The sequence below is a fragment of the Strix aluco genome, chromosome 4 (genome assembly GCF_031877795.1).
Source record: "Strix aluco isolate bStrAlu1 chromosome 4, bStrAlu1.hap1, whole genome shotgun sequence".
In the NCBI taxonomy this organism is placed as follows: Eukaryota; Metazoa; Chordata; class Aves; order Strigiformes; family Strigidae; genus Strix; species Strix aluco.
In genome coordinates, this window is record NC_133934.1 from 55730966 (window position 1) to 55751839 (window position 20874).

The 20874-nt window shown below is 50.3% G+C and overlaps 1 protein-coding gene and 1 long non-coding RNA gene across 2 annotated transcripts in view; both read right to left on the minus strand.

Annotated features, from left to right (window-relative positions):
- Window positions 1–3570: 3570 nt before the first annotated feature.
- Window positions 3571–20874, minus strand: part of LOC141922965 (uncharacterized) — a 69456-nt gene continuing 52152 nt past the window's right edge. Inside the window, exons 2-3 of the long non-coding RNA XR_012623147.1 lie at window positions 7126–7246; window positions 3571–5793 (exon numbers count right to left, since the gene is read on the minus strand). This is a non-coding gene — a long non-coding RNA (uncharacterized LOC141922965). The remainder of the gene's footprint in view (window positions 5794–7125; window positions 7247–20874) is intronic.
- On the minus strand, window positions 11731–16167 carry C4H4orf54 (chromosome 4 C4orf54 homolog). Its single transcript, XM_074822979.1, has 2 exons — window positions 12798–16167; window positions 11731–12380 (listed from the first exon to the last, which is right to left on the minus strand). The coding sequence occupies exons 1-2, from the start codon at window positions 16165–16167 to the stop codon at window positions 11731–11733; spliced, it is 4020 nt and encodes a 1339-aa protein (XP_074679080.1).

Consider the following 20874-nt stretch of genomic DNA (forward strand, 5'->3'; position numbering starts at 1 on the left):
CCTGTAAGGGCAATTTGGGGGCTTCCACAGCTCTGACAACATCCCTCAAAACTAAATCAAACAGGCTCTGAGGCCCACGTTGCTCCTTCAGAAGTGATATGTGTCCTCGTGGATACCCCCTGGTATTCATAGAATTATAGAATCCCAGAATCATTCAGGTTGGAAAAGACCCTTGGGATCATCGAGTCCAACCCTCAGCCCTACTCTACAAAGTTCTCCCCTACACCATATCCCCCAACATCTCATCTAAACAACCCTTAAACACATCCAGGGATGGTGACTCCACCACCTCCCTGGGCAGCCTATTCCACTGTCTGACCACTCTTTCTGGGAAAATTTTTTTCCTAATACACTTGCTTCTGAAGCTATCTGACCCTAACAGCTGGACATAATGGGGATTCCAGAAGGGGTTTAGTCCAACAGCTGGGTAATGGAAGGCCACAGCTTCCTTAAGTGGGTTCCATAGCTACAGAAACAACAAAACCGACCATCTTCTAAAAATAAGGTGAAATCAATACATTGCTTAAGCCTGCATTTGAAGTGAAAACACACTTAGGGTTACAACCAAAGCAAACACTATGAGCATTTATCAGATCAGTGGGGATTAATCACAAATACGCAACATACATCTTTAATAATGGCTATTATGTGTACTTTTAAATAATCAGCAATGGTATCAATTAAACAATAATTCATATGTGAAGTTTAGAGAAGCAAACAAATGCTCAGTCCTTTCTAATTGGAAATCACAGGAAGAACAGTGCAACCCACTTGCAAAAGAGATTTTGAAACTTTCCCCTTGCACTTTCAAGGAGTGCTAATTTTTAAAGGGTATTTTTCATATACTCTTCAAAAAATATTCAAATTTCAGGATTCAGTTTCTCACTCCACTCCTAAACATATTCTGGTGCGGAAAGATCAATGGTTTGGAAGGCAGACCTTCTCGTGAGGATATGAATTAAGCCATCAGTGCAGTACAGGTTCGCAGATACAGGGACTAATCATTATTTTTGTAACACTTGATCATAAACAACTGCTGGTAAAATTGGTATTCTTTCCTACCAATAATGGATACCAACCAGATCTGCATGGGTGTAGCCTGCCATCATGCTGACAGCATCTTCCTTTCCCTTTGTTAGCGGGATCAAGACCATAATTTTAATTATTTTACTTTTAATAAAATTAATTGATACTCAGTGGAAGGTGCTAGGGTTAACACACATGCAACAACTAATAAAATACTTAGCCCAGATTTCCAGTGAATACATGTTACTTATAAAGTCAACTCTGACTTATTGAGAGCATCTGGTAGAGAATTTGTCTGGCTACACAGTGTAGAAGGAACTGCAGTCCTTAAGTACAGATACGTTTTAGGAGTTACAAGCCCATATAACGCATGCTACAGTTGTACCTTAGAATACAGGAGGATTTGTTAAAATAGCAAAATAAACAGAAGTTCTGGTTGAGCAAGGTTTTTAACCACATTTTCAACTTGAACTGTGTGCCTTGTCCAGCAGAGGTCAATGGAAAGCAGGGCAGTGGCAGAGCTGGGCTGGCAGGCACTATTCTGCAGCACCGGATTCAAATGTGGTAACTATCATCAAAGGTACCTCAAAAATAAACCAGCTGGATAGACTAGGGATACAGTTTGGGCTTGCCAAGCAGATTACTTGTTCTCAATAGCGACAATCCAACATGACAGCAATTCTAAAAATAAGGTGCTTTTTCTTTTTTTTTTTTTTACTGCTTTTTTTTTTTATCCTGGATAGCTTGCTTAGATCTGACATCAGGGAATTATCTTCTTCTCACTGTGCTTTGGTCCCACTCCTTCTGACAAAAAGTGCTGCATTTCTACCTTTTGGTCTTGTCATTCCTACCAGTGATGTTTCAAAGACTATTTAGAAACTCGTAAGATTTTCTCCACCGAGCCCTGAAAATCCCAGACATATTTCACCTGAATTTTCAGATCAGTTTAAGGTATCATAAGAAACCCTCTCACTTTGATTTCAGTGTATTCTTGTAGCATTAGGTACATTGTTGTTGGACAAACACTGACTGCAACACTGGGCCCCTTAGGGAAAGGTTAGAGTTCATTTCTCTCAGTGTATTTACTTTGGACCTCTCTTTTGTAGAGGTTTCCGCTTAAAATGTCCATCTATCGTGAGAAATCAGCAGTGCTGTGAACAGCTCGTTACAGACGTCCACTGAAATCAGGCTCCAGGCGCTCTTCTTCAAATAAAGCAAAGGAGCAGTTCCCAAATTTTCCTGTTGACAATCCCAGGTCCCCTTGCAATTTCAGACTCCTCCAGTTTGAACAAAGTGATTAAAGGCCTTTCTCTCTGCTCTACACACCCACTATTAATTTGGTTCTGTTTTGGCCATCCTTTCATCTCCTGCAGTCACCCAGCTTGATCCTGTTAAGCTAAGCTTGTGTGGTTGCGCTCTCCCCAGTTCATTTGCCCCTTTTCCCAATTCTTCCTTAAACATCTATTCTCATTCCTCTCTTAAGTCTTTTGGGTCCAATTAATCCATTTGCATCTCTATATAGGAATCACTAACTATACATTAGCAGTGAAGTCACTGATGATATCTATCCTAAATGCAATGCTAAGGTACAAATTTCAAAGAATCGAGAAAGAGAAAGAGAGAGAATGTCACAAACACCGAACCACTGTTTTCCCAACAAACTTGTGCTTACAGCAAGGTAGGAAGACCATATGGCCATGTCTTGGAATGATATGGCAAACTCACAGTAGATGTGTTCATATTGTCTTACTTGCAGATAAATAATGAGGTGAGAATCTCTTTTCCTTTAAGCATCTAGGGCATGCGACTAAAAGGAGGATCATTATAATGTGCCCCTTATATACTGAAAAGTGAGAAGTGGAAGTGTTCTTTTAACCTGCAGGACCAATCTTTTAATTTTCAAGTCTATTTTGTGATTTTCTGGTGTTTGACTTGTGCTTTTTTAAACATTTGGACTTAATGTCAGAAGGCCACTCAATCTCCATTAGGGTAGAAGGAACACACAAAAGGTTTTTCCTAGCAATAATTCAAGCAATGCTACTATCCACTAATAAAGTAATCTTATTTTTGATCATATCACAATATTGAACAATGAAAATAACATAGAGAATGAGCAGATAAAAGATATTCACCCCACCAATTGCTCTCTCTGAACACATTACCACAGACAAAGATGCTGCTCTTTGGATACCCAAACCCATATACCTGTCAAAGTTAGTCCATTGAAAGTGGGGAGTTCTTTTTTCATTTAAGTTACATCTGGGGAAAAAAAATAATCAAAGAGAGTCAAATGAAGCAATGCCCCCAACTTCCTTTTGTCCTAAGAGAGCAGAATAAACAGTGAGATCAGATCAGAAAGAGACTTACAGCACTGGGACAAACTCAGGTAGACTCTGGGTGTGAGGTTTTGGATCTGCTCTCTGGTGAAATCTTGTCATCTGCTCCTGTTTACACGACGAACCAAGTAATGCCTCTGTTATCACCTGTTCTGCACAACAGCAAAGGTAATTTCACGAACATACAACCAAGCAGGGAACTGCAGACTTACTTGCAGTCTGTCTTTTACTGAAAAATACATTTTATTTATCATAACATTCAAAAAAAACCCCAACATAATACAAATGCTAACTCATTCAGTTACAAACTTTGGTACTCAGCGGTTTCAGACAGTCCATTCTCACGTGGTTGTGACATACTGAAGTGTTCCTGACATGCAACACGCTGCTAGTGCAATTCTCAGAGCGACTCCGCTGTCCTTCAATCCCAGGCTGACGGCATCCTGCAGCGGGATCGCTTCGGGCTTCGGTTACGCACTTGCCACAGTGTCGTCTACATTGAGAGCAGCTCAAAGAGTCCATTTTTTCTCCAGCTATATATCTTCTTTTTCATTTTTTCCCCCCACAGGCAACAATCATCAACACAATGCGTTCACGGCATTTTTCCCTTTGCCTTATAGCCCACCGCTCTCTCATCAGACATACCACCCACATCCTCTTAACAATCATCATCCTTACTTCACATCTGCACTTTTAAATATCTTTACACTGATAACCCACCCCCTTAAAAAGGGACGCAAAAGAAAACAGAAAAAAAAGAAGAAAAAAAAGAAAAAGGAGAAAAAAACGCAAGCATTTTTAAAGTATGTGTTCTCAGGTAGCCACAAGTTAATGGTAATTTATAAGCACAAGGAATGACACTTTGGCCATCAACACTAGAAACTAAAGGTAGCTTTCAATGCAGACAAGGGAAAAAAAAACCACACAACCCATAAATACATTTTAAATCATTCACCAAGTGATTCACCAAGGATTAAATTTAACTGAGTGAAACCAACCCTGCCGCAAAAGACCAGAACAACATTCGTGCATCACTCCAGTCCCGCTCAAACTTTTAATTGGATCCTGACCTAAAATGCATGGAAGTGGCTGGCTGCCCATTCCAGACCCCAAACCCTGACAGCAGGGCTGGGAGGGAACTTGAGTGGTACACAGGATTTTGCCCTGCTTTGCACACAGGGTGAATTTCAGCTGTAACATACTATGACTGCACCATGAAACATATAATACTAGCAGCTTGTGAACCCTGACATGGAGGGCTTGACTCTAATCCAAGATATGTGGTTACGTATCACCCCATCGGCTGAAGAAATTCACCACTGGGTATATATGGAGGAGCACCATAATGCCAGATCTTTTTCTGGCGACCTTTGTGGCATTATCTGTCCAGCTAGACTCAAGCCCAGAGCTCCAGTTTTATATGTATGAAGTGAAGAACCCGGGACTCGGGTCTGCAAGGCACTCAGCACTCTGGGCCAAGTTCAGCAAAGCATTGAGTTGATCTGTGAAAAAAAAAAAAAATGACTACACTTCTGCTGAAATTCCCAGGAATCTGCTTAGATATTTGAAGTTAGAGATGCCTGTGAAGGCTTTGCTGGACCGGGTCTGCGAAGCAAAGCTCCTTGCAAAACTGACCCCTTGAGGCAAACATGGAGTCTCTTTAGTAACAGACAAAACTAAGCAAACATTGTTTGACATTAGGATTGACATATTCCACTGAAAAATCTCCCCTGAGAAAATAAATAGCTGTTGGTATTGCCTCATTTCATTGCTTTTGTCTCCACAGGCAGTTGAAAAAAACCCTGCAAAGTTTTCCTCCAACAAATATATGTTGAAATCCTGGGCACTTGTTTTCTACGCATTTTTTCCCTTTCAAGTACACCGGGTGAAACTGTAAACCCTGAGTTTGTGTGTGCAAACCTCTGTCTTGTAAACTGCAATGTGAAACTTCGCTCCGAGCACCGATATAGGAAAAGATAGGACAGAAACATTTTTAAACACGGATGCTAGTATTATAATGTACGTACCGTACATGTGTATGTCACAGTGGACAATCTACTCTGGTACCTGCACTGTCCTGCAGTCCAAAGTACTGTTTTGTTTAACACCAATACTGTAGTCATAACATCTACAGACTTATCAGTCATGAAAATGGTGAAGCAGCATTCATTTTCTTTAAGAGGCATTCAGCCTGAATCCTGGTAGAAAGTTAAAGCTTATAACTGTAGACTGTACAACCGAAGAGCACAGGGATTAAGCTTACATGCTATATGCTCTAGCTGGGCATGCCAAGCTCTTTAAAAAGGGTCAGAATAATATTTTTTCATTGAATTTCCACAACGATGAAGATAAATGAGAAGATACACGTTAAATCACTCACTATCTGTATACTTGCAGTGCATTTCATCCAGAGGGCAATTTCAATTTGTGCCTGTAAACAAATAAATTGCATTGAAATACAATCTCACATGTATGGTTAAAGACAGTTGCAGCTGAGTTTTCTGTATCTGGGGTTTTCTTTAAGAATGGAAAACCCCAAAACCTCCTTAGCAGCAGGAAACCTTGAGAACAGGTGCAGGAAAATCCTGTCTGTGGGCAAATGCTTAAGTACAGACTTCAGGGTTTTGCATTTAGATTTTAAATTTCCAACCTGTTACCTCAAGAAAGCTTTACGCTAAATAATTTAGGCTCGATCTTACATTTATTGGCTTCCCAGAGTGCTTCACTGAGCTGAAATTTTGGGCAGAGCACACACTATTGTAGTTTAGTTTTACTGTCATGATAACAATTCTCTTTTACCGAGACAAACTGGTTGCTGTCAACAAAAGAATCAGTTTAAGTAGAGTTCAACATATGGACATATATATCTCACTGCATTTTCAGTAATCTTATTTTATATTTTCTTGTTCAAAAGAGAAATTTTTTCTTAGCAAATACAGATAGCGTGGATGTAGTCCTCAGATAAACCTGCCAAACAACAGCTAAAGAAATGACTACATATTATTGGGGGTGTAACATTAAAAAACTGTTCTCACAGGGGAATCACTAGGATTATGTTTTCAGCAATGTTGCAATTTAAGGAAGAATAGACTGCAGTCTTAAAGAAAAATAAATGCTGTCCTCTCCTTTAGAACCAGGATCTAAAAATATTACATTCAATTTCTGGCTTTCCAGTTATTTAAACACTGTCATAATTAAGGCAACTTGTGATGTTCAACACAGTACAGAGGAGCAAACAAAAAACGAAAGCAATCAAATGCGTTTTCTGACATTTACACACTCTGTTTTGAGCCATGCCAAAAAATAGACACTAAAGATAACCCTAGCACCACAGATCTCTCCGTTTGCAATTCCAAGTGCAGAAGTACAGAGTACAGAATAGACATCTGATCACAAATTGTCACTGAAACCTAGGGGGAAGACCCTCATTTACTGCAACGGGAAAGAGCTGAGGGCTTTGGGTTTTTTTTTAAGAGTTGCAGGACTGCAGTGGATCATCACAACACATTTCAGGGACCAGACGAAGCTGTGCATTGATCCACACCGAAACACTGATGAATTTACACCCTGGTTTTTACAAACAGCTGTAGTGGCACTACCACTGCTAGCCACCAGCACAGAGGCAATGCCTAAAGCCTGCAGATTGGCTTCAATATAAAAACAACTTTGCTGAAAATAATGCAGTAATTTAGTGTTGCTCACATAATTAAATGTATGCATACTCCAAAACTGGGGGGTATTTAGGAGAAAACAAGAAACTTACACACTTGTTTTGTATGATGACGCAAGAAAATGAGAAAACTGCAGAAGCAGTTTTTAGGGTGAATGTTTAGAGTTACCAACTGTATTTCAGGTTAAAGGAGCGTGATTCTTCTTTCTTATCCCTGTAAAAAAACAAACAAACAAAAAAAACCAGAAAAGCATGATTAATAAAAAGTAGATTGTTAGAGAGCTGCCACAACTCTTTGAGCAATCTTTACTACCCCAGGAAGGTGCATGGTATCTCCTTCACTGTCACGCTATTCTTGCTACTAATTCCTAAGCTAATGCCAAGAATCAGACAACAGCACCCAACTTTTTAAACCAAGTCAGTGGTTGGGCAGCTTTATTTTTTGAGCAGAACCAATCCTTGCTGCTCAAGGTGTGAAACATGTGGTGCCTTACAACCCCATGGTTACCCACAGACTGGTCCTGGGGAACCCCACGCACACAGGTAGAAAGAGGCCAAAGCAATCCATCTTTAAGCAATCCATCCTCTTAAGTTAAAGACCTGAGCACTTTACTTACCAACACACTGAAACACAAAAGTGAAACAACCCATAATCATGTGCTCCAAGATTTGTGGCTCAGGAAAGCATCCTGGGCAAGAAAAGGCATTAAGCTCACTGTTAACTTTTATTGGTATCAAAGTTAAGTGCTATTTAAATGTTTCCTACATAGCTGTGGATTTGAACACAAGCTCATGCTTATTTCCATTTGTAGACTGATTTACTAGATCAAGTGCTGAAGCACTTTTAGTTCTTGGAATATTCCTGTATTTCCCACTAAAATTGGATGTATGCTTTACTAAATTCTCAGCGAAGGCATCAGCATAAGTAAATCCTATGTACTGCATATAAGTTGACTTTTTGACTTAATAATGTTGACTGTACAGTCTGCTGAATAGGCCACAACTAAAACAGAGTTTAAAAATATCAATTTATGAGCCTTTAAAAAATAATTCATATGTGCTATCCACACAAAATTAATTTTTAAAGGCAGGCATAGATTGTCTAATGGCAGGTAGGAAAACACAACTGATAAGCATATTTGCATACTTTGGTGGCAGAACTGCTCGCATTTGACTTAGTCTACTTCCACCACAAAAATAAATGCCCCATGTATTCTTCTAACTATAAGGTGGCTTCAGTTTAGGCACATGTTTGAACAGAGCAAAGAAAAATACCCTTCTAATATCGGCAGTACAATTTACTACAGTTACTTTCTACTTTACAGTTACTTTCTACTTTGCTACATGTTATTTTCTCATTTATTTACCTAACACAAGGCAGAAACTCCCTGGAGTATAATGTGCGGAATAGATGCAAATGTTAAAAAGACATTTTCAGTCATTCAGGCTGGGAATGAGCTCCTTCAGGCAGTCTGCTCACTACAGATCGGTGCTGTCTAGGTTCGGATGCAGGCAGATTGACAAGTCTACTAGAACTAAAAATTAGCATAACTTTTTCCCATATGAAGGAATAAATGCAGCATGCAAGAACTGTGTTGCTAAAAGCTCACCAACTACTGTGAGCAAAGAAGAGAAGGGAGAAAAGTGACCCCATGATATCTCTCAGAAACATGTACATATTCTCAAATATTTGTTGTATATAAAAAGTTTAAGAATTGTTCAGAAATGGCATCTTGGATTTTGCCAGAATCCAAATTGTTAGGATGCATTTTATCCCTCTGATTATGCAGAAAAGAGCACCAGCCACAGAAAGAAGTGCTGGAAGAGCAGCAGATGTGCAGAGGGTTCGGTGCCAATAGTGCCACGGGCATCACACCATCACCAAAGCTTCAAGTCAGTTCTATCATGCCTCCAAGAGGTGACAGAGACCAAGATGGAGCAGTCCTTGGAACGGTGACACAGTTTGTGAATGAGGTCATGAGAAAAATTGAGTAAAGAAGGAAGGAAGATGATATGTGCAATGCAGAAAGAAATACAAGAGTGGAAAGAAAGAGCATTCATTCAGCTTATTTTGGCTAGTAAAAAAAGGGACCTGAAAGGACAGTATTTTATTCAACCCTCATGCTCATGTAATGAAATTTGGCTGTTTTAAAATCCATTTTAGGATCTCCACAGCATTGCTGCAATCAAAAACCCCCGTATCTTTTGTGAAAGCCATTAGAACGAAGAAATTATCAACAGTTCACCCTCTGATTCATATGAAATTATACTTGTGTTCTTGTTAGGGGAAAAACACAACCCCAAGCAAACAAATGCATTTAATTGGGAAGTGAACAATGAAAGAGATACAGGCAAACAAAAAAAACTCCAACAAACCAACTGATAATAGAAGAGAGAAGAAAAGAAAAAAGTATCCACCGGAACATGAAAGTTATGTAGGTGAATGAAAATGCTGAGTCAGAACAGAATAACAGGAAGAATAGATGTTATTTCCCTCTGGCATGCACCTTATTTTCCAGTCAGAGCTGTATGAATAACCAAAGTCTGATGGCAAGCTAAACGCGTCTTGCAGCATGCAATGAAAACGGTTTGTACTACTGACTTTCTGAACAGGTTGAGAAAAAAACTCACACCGGAGCCGTTATACACCAGCAGGACACCTATCTCAGTGGGCCTGAGATGGCAGGGAGGGGGCAGCCCTGTCTGTATTAGACAACATGCATCTTGGCATCATTAACGGTAAAAGATGAAAGTCTTCAAATTGCTGGAAGACCCTCTGTAATGAGTGCACAAGTTTTAGTATCACCAGTTTTTTGGAGCCGCTTTTACAGCTGTCTCGCCACAGTGTAGAGCTCCGACATAACACAAAAAAGCAGAGCATCGATGCAGCTATTAACTTCACCATTGAGAGCAAGCAATTTGCCGCCTCAGTGATACACTGCAGGCAAGCCAGCTGCATGACATGGCAGGATAACCCCCCTGGGAAATGAGGGGCAAATCACACCAGGAAACATGATGGGTTTCACTTTTCAAGAGAGAGATAAGAAAAGCTAGAGCCTTTCGTTTAAAGAGCTGCTGTAAGATAGAAATATGTGTACTGTACACCACACCTTTCCAAAACCAGGAAGTCCCTAAACTGAAACCTAACAAATTCCAGTCTGAATTCAGACTACAGACCAAGTGGAAAAAAATCAAATACCTTTTGCTATTTTATCTAGATACTCTATCAAGACTCTACTGACAAGATCAGCTCGAGTAGCACAGCAGAGCTCAACCTCAATTGGTACTTTGCCTGTCCTGAGTGACCCTCTGAGGGCCAATGAAAACAATTTATATCCAGGATAAAAGAATAGCACTTTCAAGATAAAATATTTACAAGCAGAGAAGTAGTAAGCATATAAAACATTCCAGTAAGGTTTCATTCAACAAATAATCTACTATGCAGTAGTAGATGATGCAAACTAAAAGAACTACGGAGCAAAAAAAGGATAACCCAACCCCAAAATTTACTCTCAAGCATGCAACTGACTGAACAAAACTCAGCGCAAACTGGTGACAAATCCAAACCTCCGACTGTCACCGCTGTTTCTCTTTGCCTCTTGATATACACCAAGAACAAACTCCGTAAGTCTTCAGTAGGCCACTAAAGACTTTGGTAGCTCTGCCCAGTAACGCACTTGATAAAGACGAGCCATGTATTTTAACGCAAGAGGCAAAAGGAGCAGCGACACCCATCCCGAAGGCACTTTCTTAATATTTCAGGTATTTTAAAATGAAATGTCATCGTTCCTCAGTTATTTTGCGCCAGACATCCTGCACTCTGGTTTTGATGCATGTCGGATGCCCAGTCCCATGCCCTCTTCCTTGCTCCGGAACAGGCACTCAACCGAATTTGGAGGCTGGCCCTGGGTTACAGCCCCAGGTAACCAGACACCGGCAGGACTGCAGCAGGCCAAGCTTGGAGTAGCCGTGTGAAATCATGATTTGCAGGGCTGCCCACTGGCTCCGCTGGAGCCCTCCTGCAGCGCAGGCAGCTGCAGGCACTCCTGCCTTTACCAGCAGCCCCACGGCACCTGGGGAGCACACCCAGGTCTACCCCACGTATCCCGCTAACAAGAAGGACCCGAAAAAAGGGTTTGCCTCCATCAGACCCCTCTCCTGCTCTTCACGAGGATGGGGAGAAACAGGGGCTCAGGGCAGAGAGACAGGTGCTCGCCTGCCCTTGGGAGGAAGAGGTGAGAGGCAAGGGGGGGGATGCGCTGCCGAGGCAGAGGGGCTGTTTCATGGCTTGCAAGGTGAGTCCAGAGGAGGTGCCCAGTTGCGCTCCCCTCCCCAGGAGCGAGGGGACCCCACTGAGATGGGGCCCCCCAGCCATGGGGCTGCACAAATACATACTGTGTGATGAGCAGCTATGGTGTGCTTCTACGGAAACTGCCTCCAGGGTGAAAAAAAAACGGGTATTTACCTGCCCTGAGGGACACCAAACTGCACCGACGGGTGTGCGTAACCTTTGTGTTTCTACCTTATACCTGTATTTTAAGTCCTGTCGAGGGCCCCCCTGCGGCTCCCAGGACCGTTCCTTGCCCCCCTCGAGGGGAAGCTGTAGCACAGCTCTCGTGTGTTGGGAAACCCGGTCAGCCCTTCATTGTCACCGGCAACCGCCATGCTTAGCGGCCTGCACCCACTCACCCGTGCTCTTCACCGGTGCTCCACCACAAAGCGCATGGTGGTGCCGTCGAAGGAGGGAGGCGCGACGATCCGCGGGCCGGTGGCTGGTGCTGTGATGCTGATGACCGGCTTCGCCTCGGCTGCCCCACGCCGCGACGGCGGTGGGCCCTTGCCGGTAGCCACGTAGTAGGGGCTCTCGGCGAAAGCCACCTCTGCCGCCGCCGGGCTGCCGGGCTCGGCCGGGGCGCTGGCATCGCTGCCTGGGTGGGATAACGGGCGCGGCAGGGCACCGGCAGGCAGCACGGCGGCGGCGGGCAGCAGGCCGGGGTAGAGCATGTACGTGGCACCGTAGGCCCCGGCGCTGAGGGCCAGGGGCGAGAGGGGCAGCGGGACGGGGGCGACGGCCGGCTGCTGGGGCACCGGCACCTCTACGTACTGCCCGGTCTCGGGGTCAAAGAGCCGCCGCTTGAGGGGCTGCTGCACCGGCGTGTCCACCAGGTAGTACTGCCCGGTGCTCACGTCCAGCAGCACTCTGCGCTGCGTCTGCGGGAAGGGTTCGGCCGCTGTCGCCGCGGCGGGCACGGAGGGCGAGAAGCAGAGCAGCGGTGGCGGCGCGGCGCCGGGCAGGGCGGCGAAGGGCAGAGGCGGGCGGTATAGCGCGGCGGGCGGCCCCTCGGCGGGCGGCGGGGCGGCGGCGGGGGGGGACTCCTCGGCGGCCGAGGGTCCCGCCGGGGCTCCGGGGCTGCCGGGGCGCCTGGCGGTGCCGAAGGGCTGCGGGCTGCACAGCGCCGCCGCCGCTGCCGCCGCCGACAGCGGGCTGGGGCGGACGCCGCCGCCCGGCCCCGGCCCCGGCGAGGGGGGGGAACCGGGCTGGGCGGCCGCCTTCAGCGGCAGCGCCAGGTAGTTCCCGCAGTCCGGGCCGCGCTCCGCATCGCCGCCGGGCGCAGGCAGCCGGGGGGAGCGCGGCGCCGCCTGGCCCCGCAGGCCGCCCTCGGAGGGGGGTTTGCCCGGCGTCGGGGCTCCGGCTCCTCCAGCTCCGCGGAGGGTGAGGAGGGCGCGGGGGGCGGCGGGGGGCTCGGCGCGGGGGGGCGGCGGGCCGCGCTGCCGCTGCCGGGCCAGGCTCTCGAAGGCGGCTGCCTTGGCCGAGACCTTGTCGGCGGCGGCGGCGGTGTTGCTGTTGGCGGGGCGGCGGGGCAGCCGCTCGCTGCCCGGCCCCTTGCCCGACGGCTCCTCCGCCTTCTCCGCCGGCGGCGGCGGCGGGGCGGGAGCGGCGGCGGGGCCGGCGGCGGCAGCGGGGGTCGGCCGGGGCCCGGCACCCCGCTCCTGGCTGGCGATGAGGGAGAGGACGTGGCTGTCGGTGATGGGCAGCGGGTCGCTCTTGCGCTTCCACTCGCGCTTGTTGAAGCTGTACAGCTCCTCCATGCTCCGCACCGCCGCCGTCAGCTTCTCCAGCGCGTTTTGCACCGGCGCCGCCTTGCCCTCCTCCCGCGGGTCCTCCTCCGGGCCCCGGCCCCTCTCGGCGGGCGGCGGCGGCGGCTGGTGCCGCCAGGGCGCGGCGGATTTGGAGACGATCTTCAGCACGGCCGGCTGGCGCGGGTCGCTCTTGTTGGGGGCGATGGTGGCCACCGGCAGCCTCCCCGAGGTGCGGTGCACCAGGACGGTGCCCTCCGGGGGGCAGGCCGGCGCCCTGCCCGCCGCCTTGGCCCCCGCCTCGGTGGGCTTGGTGCTGGCGTGGCCGACCGCCTGGCAGGTGATGACCACGGGGGAGAGGGCCCTGGGGACGCCGGCGATGACCAGCTGCTGCCGGGGCTTCTGCTCCGGGCCGCCCTGGTCGGAGGCGACGCTGCCCTTGTCGCTGCTGTTATCCCCCGAGTCGCAGCTGTAGGAGCTTTTGATGAGCTTCCGCACGTCCCGCACCTGGTGGAGGGGCCCCTGGGCCCGGTGTTTGCCGTCCCTCACGTCGCGCACCAGGAACTGCGGCACCTTGTCGGGGCCGTCGCCGGCCTTGGGCGGCTTGGGCTGCTGGCCCCGGCCCTCCTCCGGCGGCCGGCCCGCGATCTGCGGCGTCAGGAGCTGAGCGATGCTGAAGGCGGCGTCCCGGGGCTGCTGCAGGCTGCCCAGGCTGATCTTGATCTCGGGGCCTTTGGGCTTGGCGGCGGGCGGCGAGGAGGAGGAGGACGAGGAGGCGGCGGCGGAGCACTTGGTCGCCCGCTTGGCGGGCTCCTTCTCGCGGGGGGTGTGCTGGATGGCGGGGACGAACAGGCGGGACATCCTGGTGGACTTGCCGGCGGAGATCTCGCCCAGGTCGGCCCGCCAATCGTGCCTGGCGGAGAGCTTCAGCTTGCCGACGGGCGCCCTCTCCTCCTTCCTCTCCGCCTCCCGCTCCTTCCAGGACCTGAAGGCGCTGTTCTGGCTGCGGAGGAAGGTGGCCTTGATGGCCTCCGAGGCGCTGCGCTTCACCTCGCACAGCTCCTCCGGCAGCGCTCGGTCCAGGCTGCGGGTCCCCTCGCGGGGCGTCGACGCCTTGGAGGCCGGCGACCGGCCGCCGCCCTCGCCCGCCTCCTCCGCCGCCGCCGCGCAGTCCGAGCCGCCCTCCGAGTGCCGGGAGCTCTGCCGCTGCACGCCGCCCTCCCGCTGCCGCTCCCGGCCGCCGCCGCCGGCGGGCTCCGGCTCCCGGCCGGCGCCCAGCCCGGTGTAGGAGGTGTCGGTGATCTCGCCCCGCTCCATCTTGAACTCGTGCTCCAGCTGCATCTTCTTGGAGATGACGTTTTTGAGGAGGCTGGAGGCGAACTTGGACTTCTTGCTGGATCCCCCCCCGCCGCCGCCGCCGCCGCCGTCCGCCGGCTCCCCGCCGCCCGCCTCGGGGGGCGGCCCGGCCCCGGGGGCCCCGCCGAGGTCCAGCAGGGTCACCACCCGGGAGCCCGCCCCCAGCCGCCGCGGCGCCTCGACGTGGGCGATCTCCCCGTCGAGCTTGCTGACCACGAACTCGAGGGCTTTGGTCTGCGGCCGGCCGGAGCGCAGCAGGCTGGGCTCGGCTCTCGGCCCCAGGCCGCTGCACTTGAGGTCCAGGTAGGTGGACCAGCGGTTGATGCCCAGGGCATTGTCGGGCAGGGAGGCGGAGGAGGCGCGGGAGCCGGGGCGCAGGGTGTCGAAGTAGGGGTACGCCAGGCTGCGGAAAGCCCGGGCCGTCAGGTTTCTCACTTCTTTGTCGGCATCGTCCAGCTCGCTGACGGCGCTGGAGGCGCCGCTCGAGTGCTCCCCCGCCCTGGCCGCCCCGCACCGCGTCTGCAGCCGCGCGGGGACCGCGATGAATTTTTTCGCGTGGTCGCGGACCGCGTCCGGTTTTAAACTCGCGTTGCGTTCGGGAGCCGCGGGGACGCGGAGGCTCATGTCGCCTTCATGCTTGGCAGCGTGGAGAGTGTTTTGCTTTCCGCGCCCGTTGCTAGACTCCTTTATAGCCCGGGAAGCGGCTTTGATTGATAGGAGAAGCTGGGCGGCCGGGCTCCCGCCGGGCCGCTGGGACCGGCCTTCCCCCGAGCTGGCGCGCTTCTCCCCGCCGGGGGTGTCGTGTTCGGAGGCGAGGCTCACGATCTCGGTGCTGCTGGTGTTGTCGATGCTGTCCGTCTGGTTGTTGGGCTCGCTGGTGGTCGTGCTGAGGTAGCAGCTATTCTCCTCCTCCTCCGTCGGCGTGTCCCCCGGGGTCTCGTCGCTCCCGAAGGAGGCGTAGTCCACGAAGGAGTAGATCACGTTGTTGTCCTCGAAGTCCCAGCGGGCGGCCAGCCCCGCGTCGAAGTCCATGTCGTGGTCCACCTCGCTCAGCTGGATCTCCTGCGTGCTGATGTAGTGCGCCTCGTCGCGGCCGCCGCCGGGGCGGATGCTCGGGGGGGCGCCGGGGGGGGCCGCCTTGCGCCCCGCGTCCTCGTCCTCCTCGCTTTCGTAGCCGAAGGACGACGAGGAGGTTTTGCCCTCCGTCGACACCGGGTCGCCCGTGGCGGGAAAGCCGCCCGCCTTGGCCACCGGCGAAGGGCAGGAGGAGGAGGAGGACTCCGGGCAGCCCCCCGCCTCCGGCGGCCCGCCGCTCCCTGCCGCCCCCCCGCAGCCGGGGCCGGAGTCAGCGCCGCATCCCGCCGCAGCCGCCGCGCCGGGGGAGGGCGGGCGATCCCGCCCGCCATCCGAGGATGCTGGCCCCGCCGCCCCGCCGCTCGCCGAGCCGCCGACATCCCCGGTGTCGCCGGCTTCGCTTTCCGGTGCGGGACCGGCCGCTCGCTCCGCGCCGCCGGCAGGGGCCAGCTCGGGGGGCTGGCGGCTCTCCTCCGGCCCCCGCGGCGAGCCGCGGATCTCCACGTACGCCGCCGCCGCCTCCTCCTCCTCGGTGGCCGCCTCCGGGCTCGGGCTCGGGCCCCGTCCCGCCGCCGCGCCCTCGGGGCCGGTTCGGGGGCCGGCGGGCGGCTGCCCGGGCGCGTCCATGCCGGGGCCGTCGGGGTGCGGCAGTGGCCCGAGGGGGCGGGCAAGCACGTGCCGGCAGGGACGGGCAGCGCTGCGGGGCCGGGGCCGGGGGGGGGCAGCGGGCCGCCCACCCCCTGCCCTGCCCTGCCCTCCCCTCCCCTCCTCCGCCCGGCCCGCCGGCTCCCGGCCCAGGCGGGCATCACCGCCGGCGGGGGAGGGGGGGGCGGTTCCCCCCTCACCGCAACCCGCCGCGGGACAGCGGAGGCCCGCTTGGTCACCGGGGGGTGTGGGGGGTGGTCGCCCTGCGGGAGATCCCGGGACGGGCCCGGGTCGCTCCGGGTTTTTCCGAGATGGGCGTCACTTGGCTGGTCCCAGGCGCGGACTATACATAGAGCCGGCGTCACTTAACGCCGGTTGAACAAAATCCTATTTTAAACGTCTGTGTTTGCCGGAATAAAGGCGCCCGGACACCCCCTGGCAGGGGAGGGCCGCCCCTGCCTGCAAAGATGCTGCTGCCCGGCTCCCCAGCGCAGCCGACGGCCCCGGCTGGAAGAGGCAGCTCCCGGGTCACCAGCCGAGCACGCAGGCTCGCCTGCACCAAAGGCACCCTCGTTCCACGGGCAGCAGTGGCTACACAGCTTTTTTTCTTCCTTAAACTACCCCCCCTGCCCCTACTCGCAGAAGGAGTGTTGCAGAGGGGCACCCCGTGAATGCCGACCTGGCCCTGCAGCTTCACAGCGGTCCAGAGCCACCGGCCAGGGGACCCGAGCTGCCTTTCCCTGGGAAATGCCAGTTTAGACATAACCAGCACCTAAAGAGCTATTAACAGGCATTTCTATGGCACGCCTGATCTTTGGTGGCCTAGGGCTTTACCGAGTGGTCCCCAAGATAACCCACAAAAACTCCCTCCAGAGCCATGGAATGAAAAGGTAAACTGTTAAACACTGAGGGGGAGAAATGGAGGAAAAGGAGCAAGAAACGTTGAGGAGCAGTCCTCAGAGATACAGTGCAGATAATGTCCTAAATTTACAGTAAACACCAGTACGCTTGGGTGAGCAAGCCGGCATTGGGCTGGTAACGTCAGACATTAGGTAGGGGAGCGTTGTGGAAACCCCCAAGCGCGTACCAGGATCTGCGCCCCTCCAGCTGCACGCGCTGGCGCAGGGGGCACGGTGTGTGGCTCTGCCAGGGGTGCTGCAGCGATGCAGGGAGCAAGAGGTGAAGCAGACGCCATCCCAGACCTCTCCCCATCACCGTCCATGTTAAAATAAGGCTTTCCCAGTGCTCCCAGCTCCTCACCCCACCCCATAGCCAGGCCGCTCTGCTGCCATCCTCCCCATGGTGTTGCAGTGTTCCCGCTGCCTCCAGGAAAAGTGGCCTCCCTCTTTTACTGAACCCAAGTGGCGGCTTGTGAGGGTCCCTGCAGCAATGGCAGGTTTCATATCCCTTTTTTGATAAGGGTCTCTTTGCTGCCTGAAGGAAAACAAGCGAGGTGGCTCCAGCTCATAGTACCCTACATAGATATATAGTAGCTTCTTAGGCTGCAGACTGACAGCATGAAAACCATTGCTGAAGCACCAGGTGGTATTTTAACAGAAAGACACATCGTCTAAACTCAGAGGGTTTGGAGCAAGTCAGGTCACATGCGGTGGGGCTCTCCCCACGCAGCAGGGATAACTGGTTCCCATCCCTGCTGAGGCTGTCCTGCTTCCAGTGTGCTTTCAGTGAGCAGCTGGGCACTGTCTCTCAGGAGTACTACACTTACCCAGCCTTAATCTTTCCTTAGCCCAGGTTCACGAAGCTTCAGCTCCCCTTGTACACGCAACGACTGTGCAGTCCTCTGCAGAGCTGTGCTAAATGGCAGTGGCATTCCCAAACCAGGTGTTTTGTCCCCTCCACACACATTTCAGACTTGCTCCTCTATCCCAAGCAGCCATTACAAAACCATGACATAATTAGAGAAAGACAATATTTTAGCACCCTATTAAAGAGACATCTTGGTTTTAATTGGCAGTGAGACAAGAGTAGATCCTCAAATACAGTCCTTTCCAAACGCTTGGGATGCAGAGGGATACTAGGTTTTAAACCCTGATCATTCATTGTACTTGGGTGAGCGCTGGTGGCAGTAGCACCCCTGCCTCCTGCTCTGCCTCTCTTCTACCAGATGCCTCCTCTCAGACAAGGTCTCCACCTCACATTCTCACTGCTCCCACCCTCTGATCCCCCAAACCAGGGTCTCAGGTGTCATTTTCTCACACCTTACTCTCCTCTCTAGTATTTGGTTCTCCTGCATTAAGAATACACAAAAATCAAATCTTTGCTCCTGAAACCTGCACAATTAAAAGTGGTGGTGTTTTTTTCTAAGTTGTAACAGTTGTTCATATACTCCTGCCAAGATCCCCAAACAAGATCCCCACCAAAATGAGCATTGAAACTTGACTCTTTATTTATCTATTTCCACAGTCTAGTTTCCAGCTATCGTCCAGAGATGTTTTTTCTGCTATTTTCCTTTGGTGATATATTGAACTGAATCTACTCAATCTTACAAAACTATGTAATGACTCTCACAACTGAGGCTGAGATCATAATGGAGCACTCATGCATGTATGTTTATAACATATCTATGTCTCCACCACAGGGAATTTATGCCCCTGATGACAAAAATACATACCTAAAATCCACACCTGTTCTTCTCCACTTTCAGTTATGGCTAGCCCTGGAGGCCTGCGTGCCTTAGGCAGTCAGATCAGTGTATTTCCCATGGCACTAAGAGCTTGCTACGGTGTACAGAACCACCCAAAATCCTAATGCCCTTTGAAAAAAGTGAATCTGTCACATCCAGCTTAAGTGCTGTAATCACTGTATGCGTGTTAGAGGATGGAGAAAAAATAAGGATTTCCTCCTCTTTTTTTTGTACTGATGCAGTGACAGCCCCTCAGAGATGTCTTGCTGCGAGTCTGGCCCTGAGCAAAGTGTAAAATTCCATGGGGGTTTAGGCTTAATTCCTTCTCCTCAGCCTTTCCTCTTAGCTACCTTAGTGTTGGCTTTTGTAGAGCTTGTTTTGCAGGTGCCTGATAACCCCCACGCATCGTATCCAAAGCTTGAGCGCACGGCTTGAACCCAGGAACTGACTTCCCCAGGACTGCTCCCCTGTAGGGCTGCCGTACAGAGGATCAGAGTTCTTCAACAGATTTGCAAAGGTGTGGATGGGTTTTTTTCCCAAGTTTTTCTGTATCTATTGCTGTTGCCAGACAAACCCTACAGCAAGCAAAAGTAAAGCAATAGACCTGTTGCTTCCCAGTCAAAAGCACACAGAAAAACTGTGGCTCCATCACGCTTTCTTGCAAATAGCAGTTTCTTGCTCTACGCTGGCAAGACATCTCCATTGATTAATAATTAGATCAATGTGATTTTACTTAATAATGTTGGATATCAGTAAGTAACGCATGTCATCCTTACGATCCTAGCAAGACTCGGTTGAGGCGTTCATTAACACCAATTACCCTTTTGCGTTTTCCACTTTTAAACCTCTCTCACTCACTAAAGCTACCGATGTCTACGATTTCTGCATTCAAATCTGTCGTGAAGTGTTACTGAAGCTGTCCTGACAGCCACAGAAAATCTGTATGTTTAATCCTTTTTGTAACATAATAGGTACCCTACTTTTAAGCTCTTACTGTTAAATACAACAACACACACTGTTTAGCCACATTCTGCCCTTTGCTAATATAAGGTTAGATCAGACAGGTAAAGGTGATGGGAAAAATTCAGATAGGCTGAATTATCTGTGCATCTTAAAATACATACTCGTGGAAGGAGCAGGGAAATGGGATTTTAAAGGTATTCGAAAAGGGGCACTTAAAAGCAGAATAAAGACGTTAAGGATGAGGTTAGGGAGACTGTAACTATACTCTGAGTAGAAGACCATGCAGAAGAAGGCATAGGGTTTTTTTCCTTTAACTGAGACGTGGACAGAAAAGTGAACAACTGGTGGAGGAATAGCAGAAGGGGATGGATTTAGTTGAGCTTTCTCTGACTAGGGAAAAGGAAAATATTAATTTGGTAATTAACATGAAGAAATGTTAATACCACATTACGCATTTTAGTTCTTATGCTGTTAAGTCAGTTTTTAAAAACTGAAGTAGGAATAAAAATCATAAGTTAATCAAATCAGGCTGATACAGAAGGAAAATCAAAATATTATTTGCACAAAGAAGACAGATGTGGTTCTAGCGACTAAGATGACCTGCAGGAGAGGTTATGCTTCTTGCATGGAAAGAAAGGATGGTTTTCACAGAAAATAAGGAAACAGCAGAAGGATTCTGTCGCATTCTGCGCACACTGCAAAAGACTTTTATAGCAAAAGCTTTGCTGTAGGTTCAGAGGGAGATGAAGAATGATACAGTCATAGGGAGAAGCTTTAATTTTGGCTGATTAGTCTCTTTTGAATAATCTTTGAATAATGCTGGATTCCATTTTTCTCTCAGTAGTTTTTTTTATAACATTGCACATTGTCCAAGTGAGCTTTGTGGTAGACATCGTCTTTGAAATCAAAGCAAATAAATACTTGGCTAGAGTTTAGATGTGTGTGTTAAGGAGAATGGAAAATTTAAAACAGCACCCTGATTTGCCCTCAGGACTAGTACCCGAGAAGGAGGGAGCAAAAGCCACTTTGGGAAAGAAGCGGACTTGTGGTTTAGCAATAAACAGTGAAGCCCAGCACACATT

Bases quoted from the DNA above. Each gene is read 5' to 3' on its own strand.
- C4H4orf54 (XM_074822979.1), bottom strand. From the start codon at position 16,167: ATGGACGCGCCCGGGCAGCCGCCCGCCGGCCCCCGAACCGGCCCCGAG. The intron at 12,381-12,797 runs GCCCGCCGCCCC...CCGCCCCGCCGC, and splicing joins GGCCCGGCAGCGGCAGCGCG to CCGCCGAGGGGCCGCCCGCC.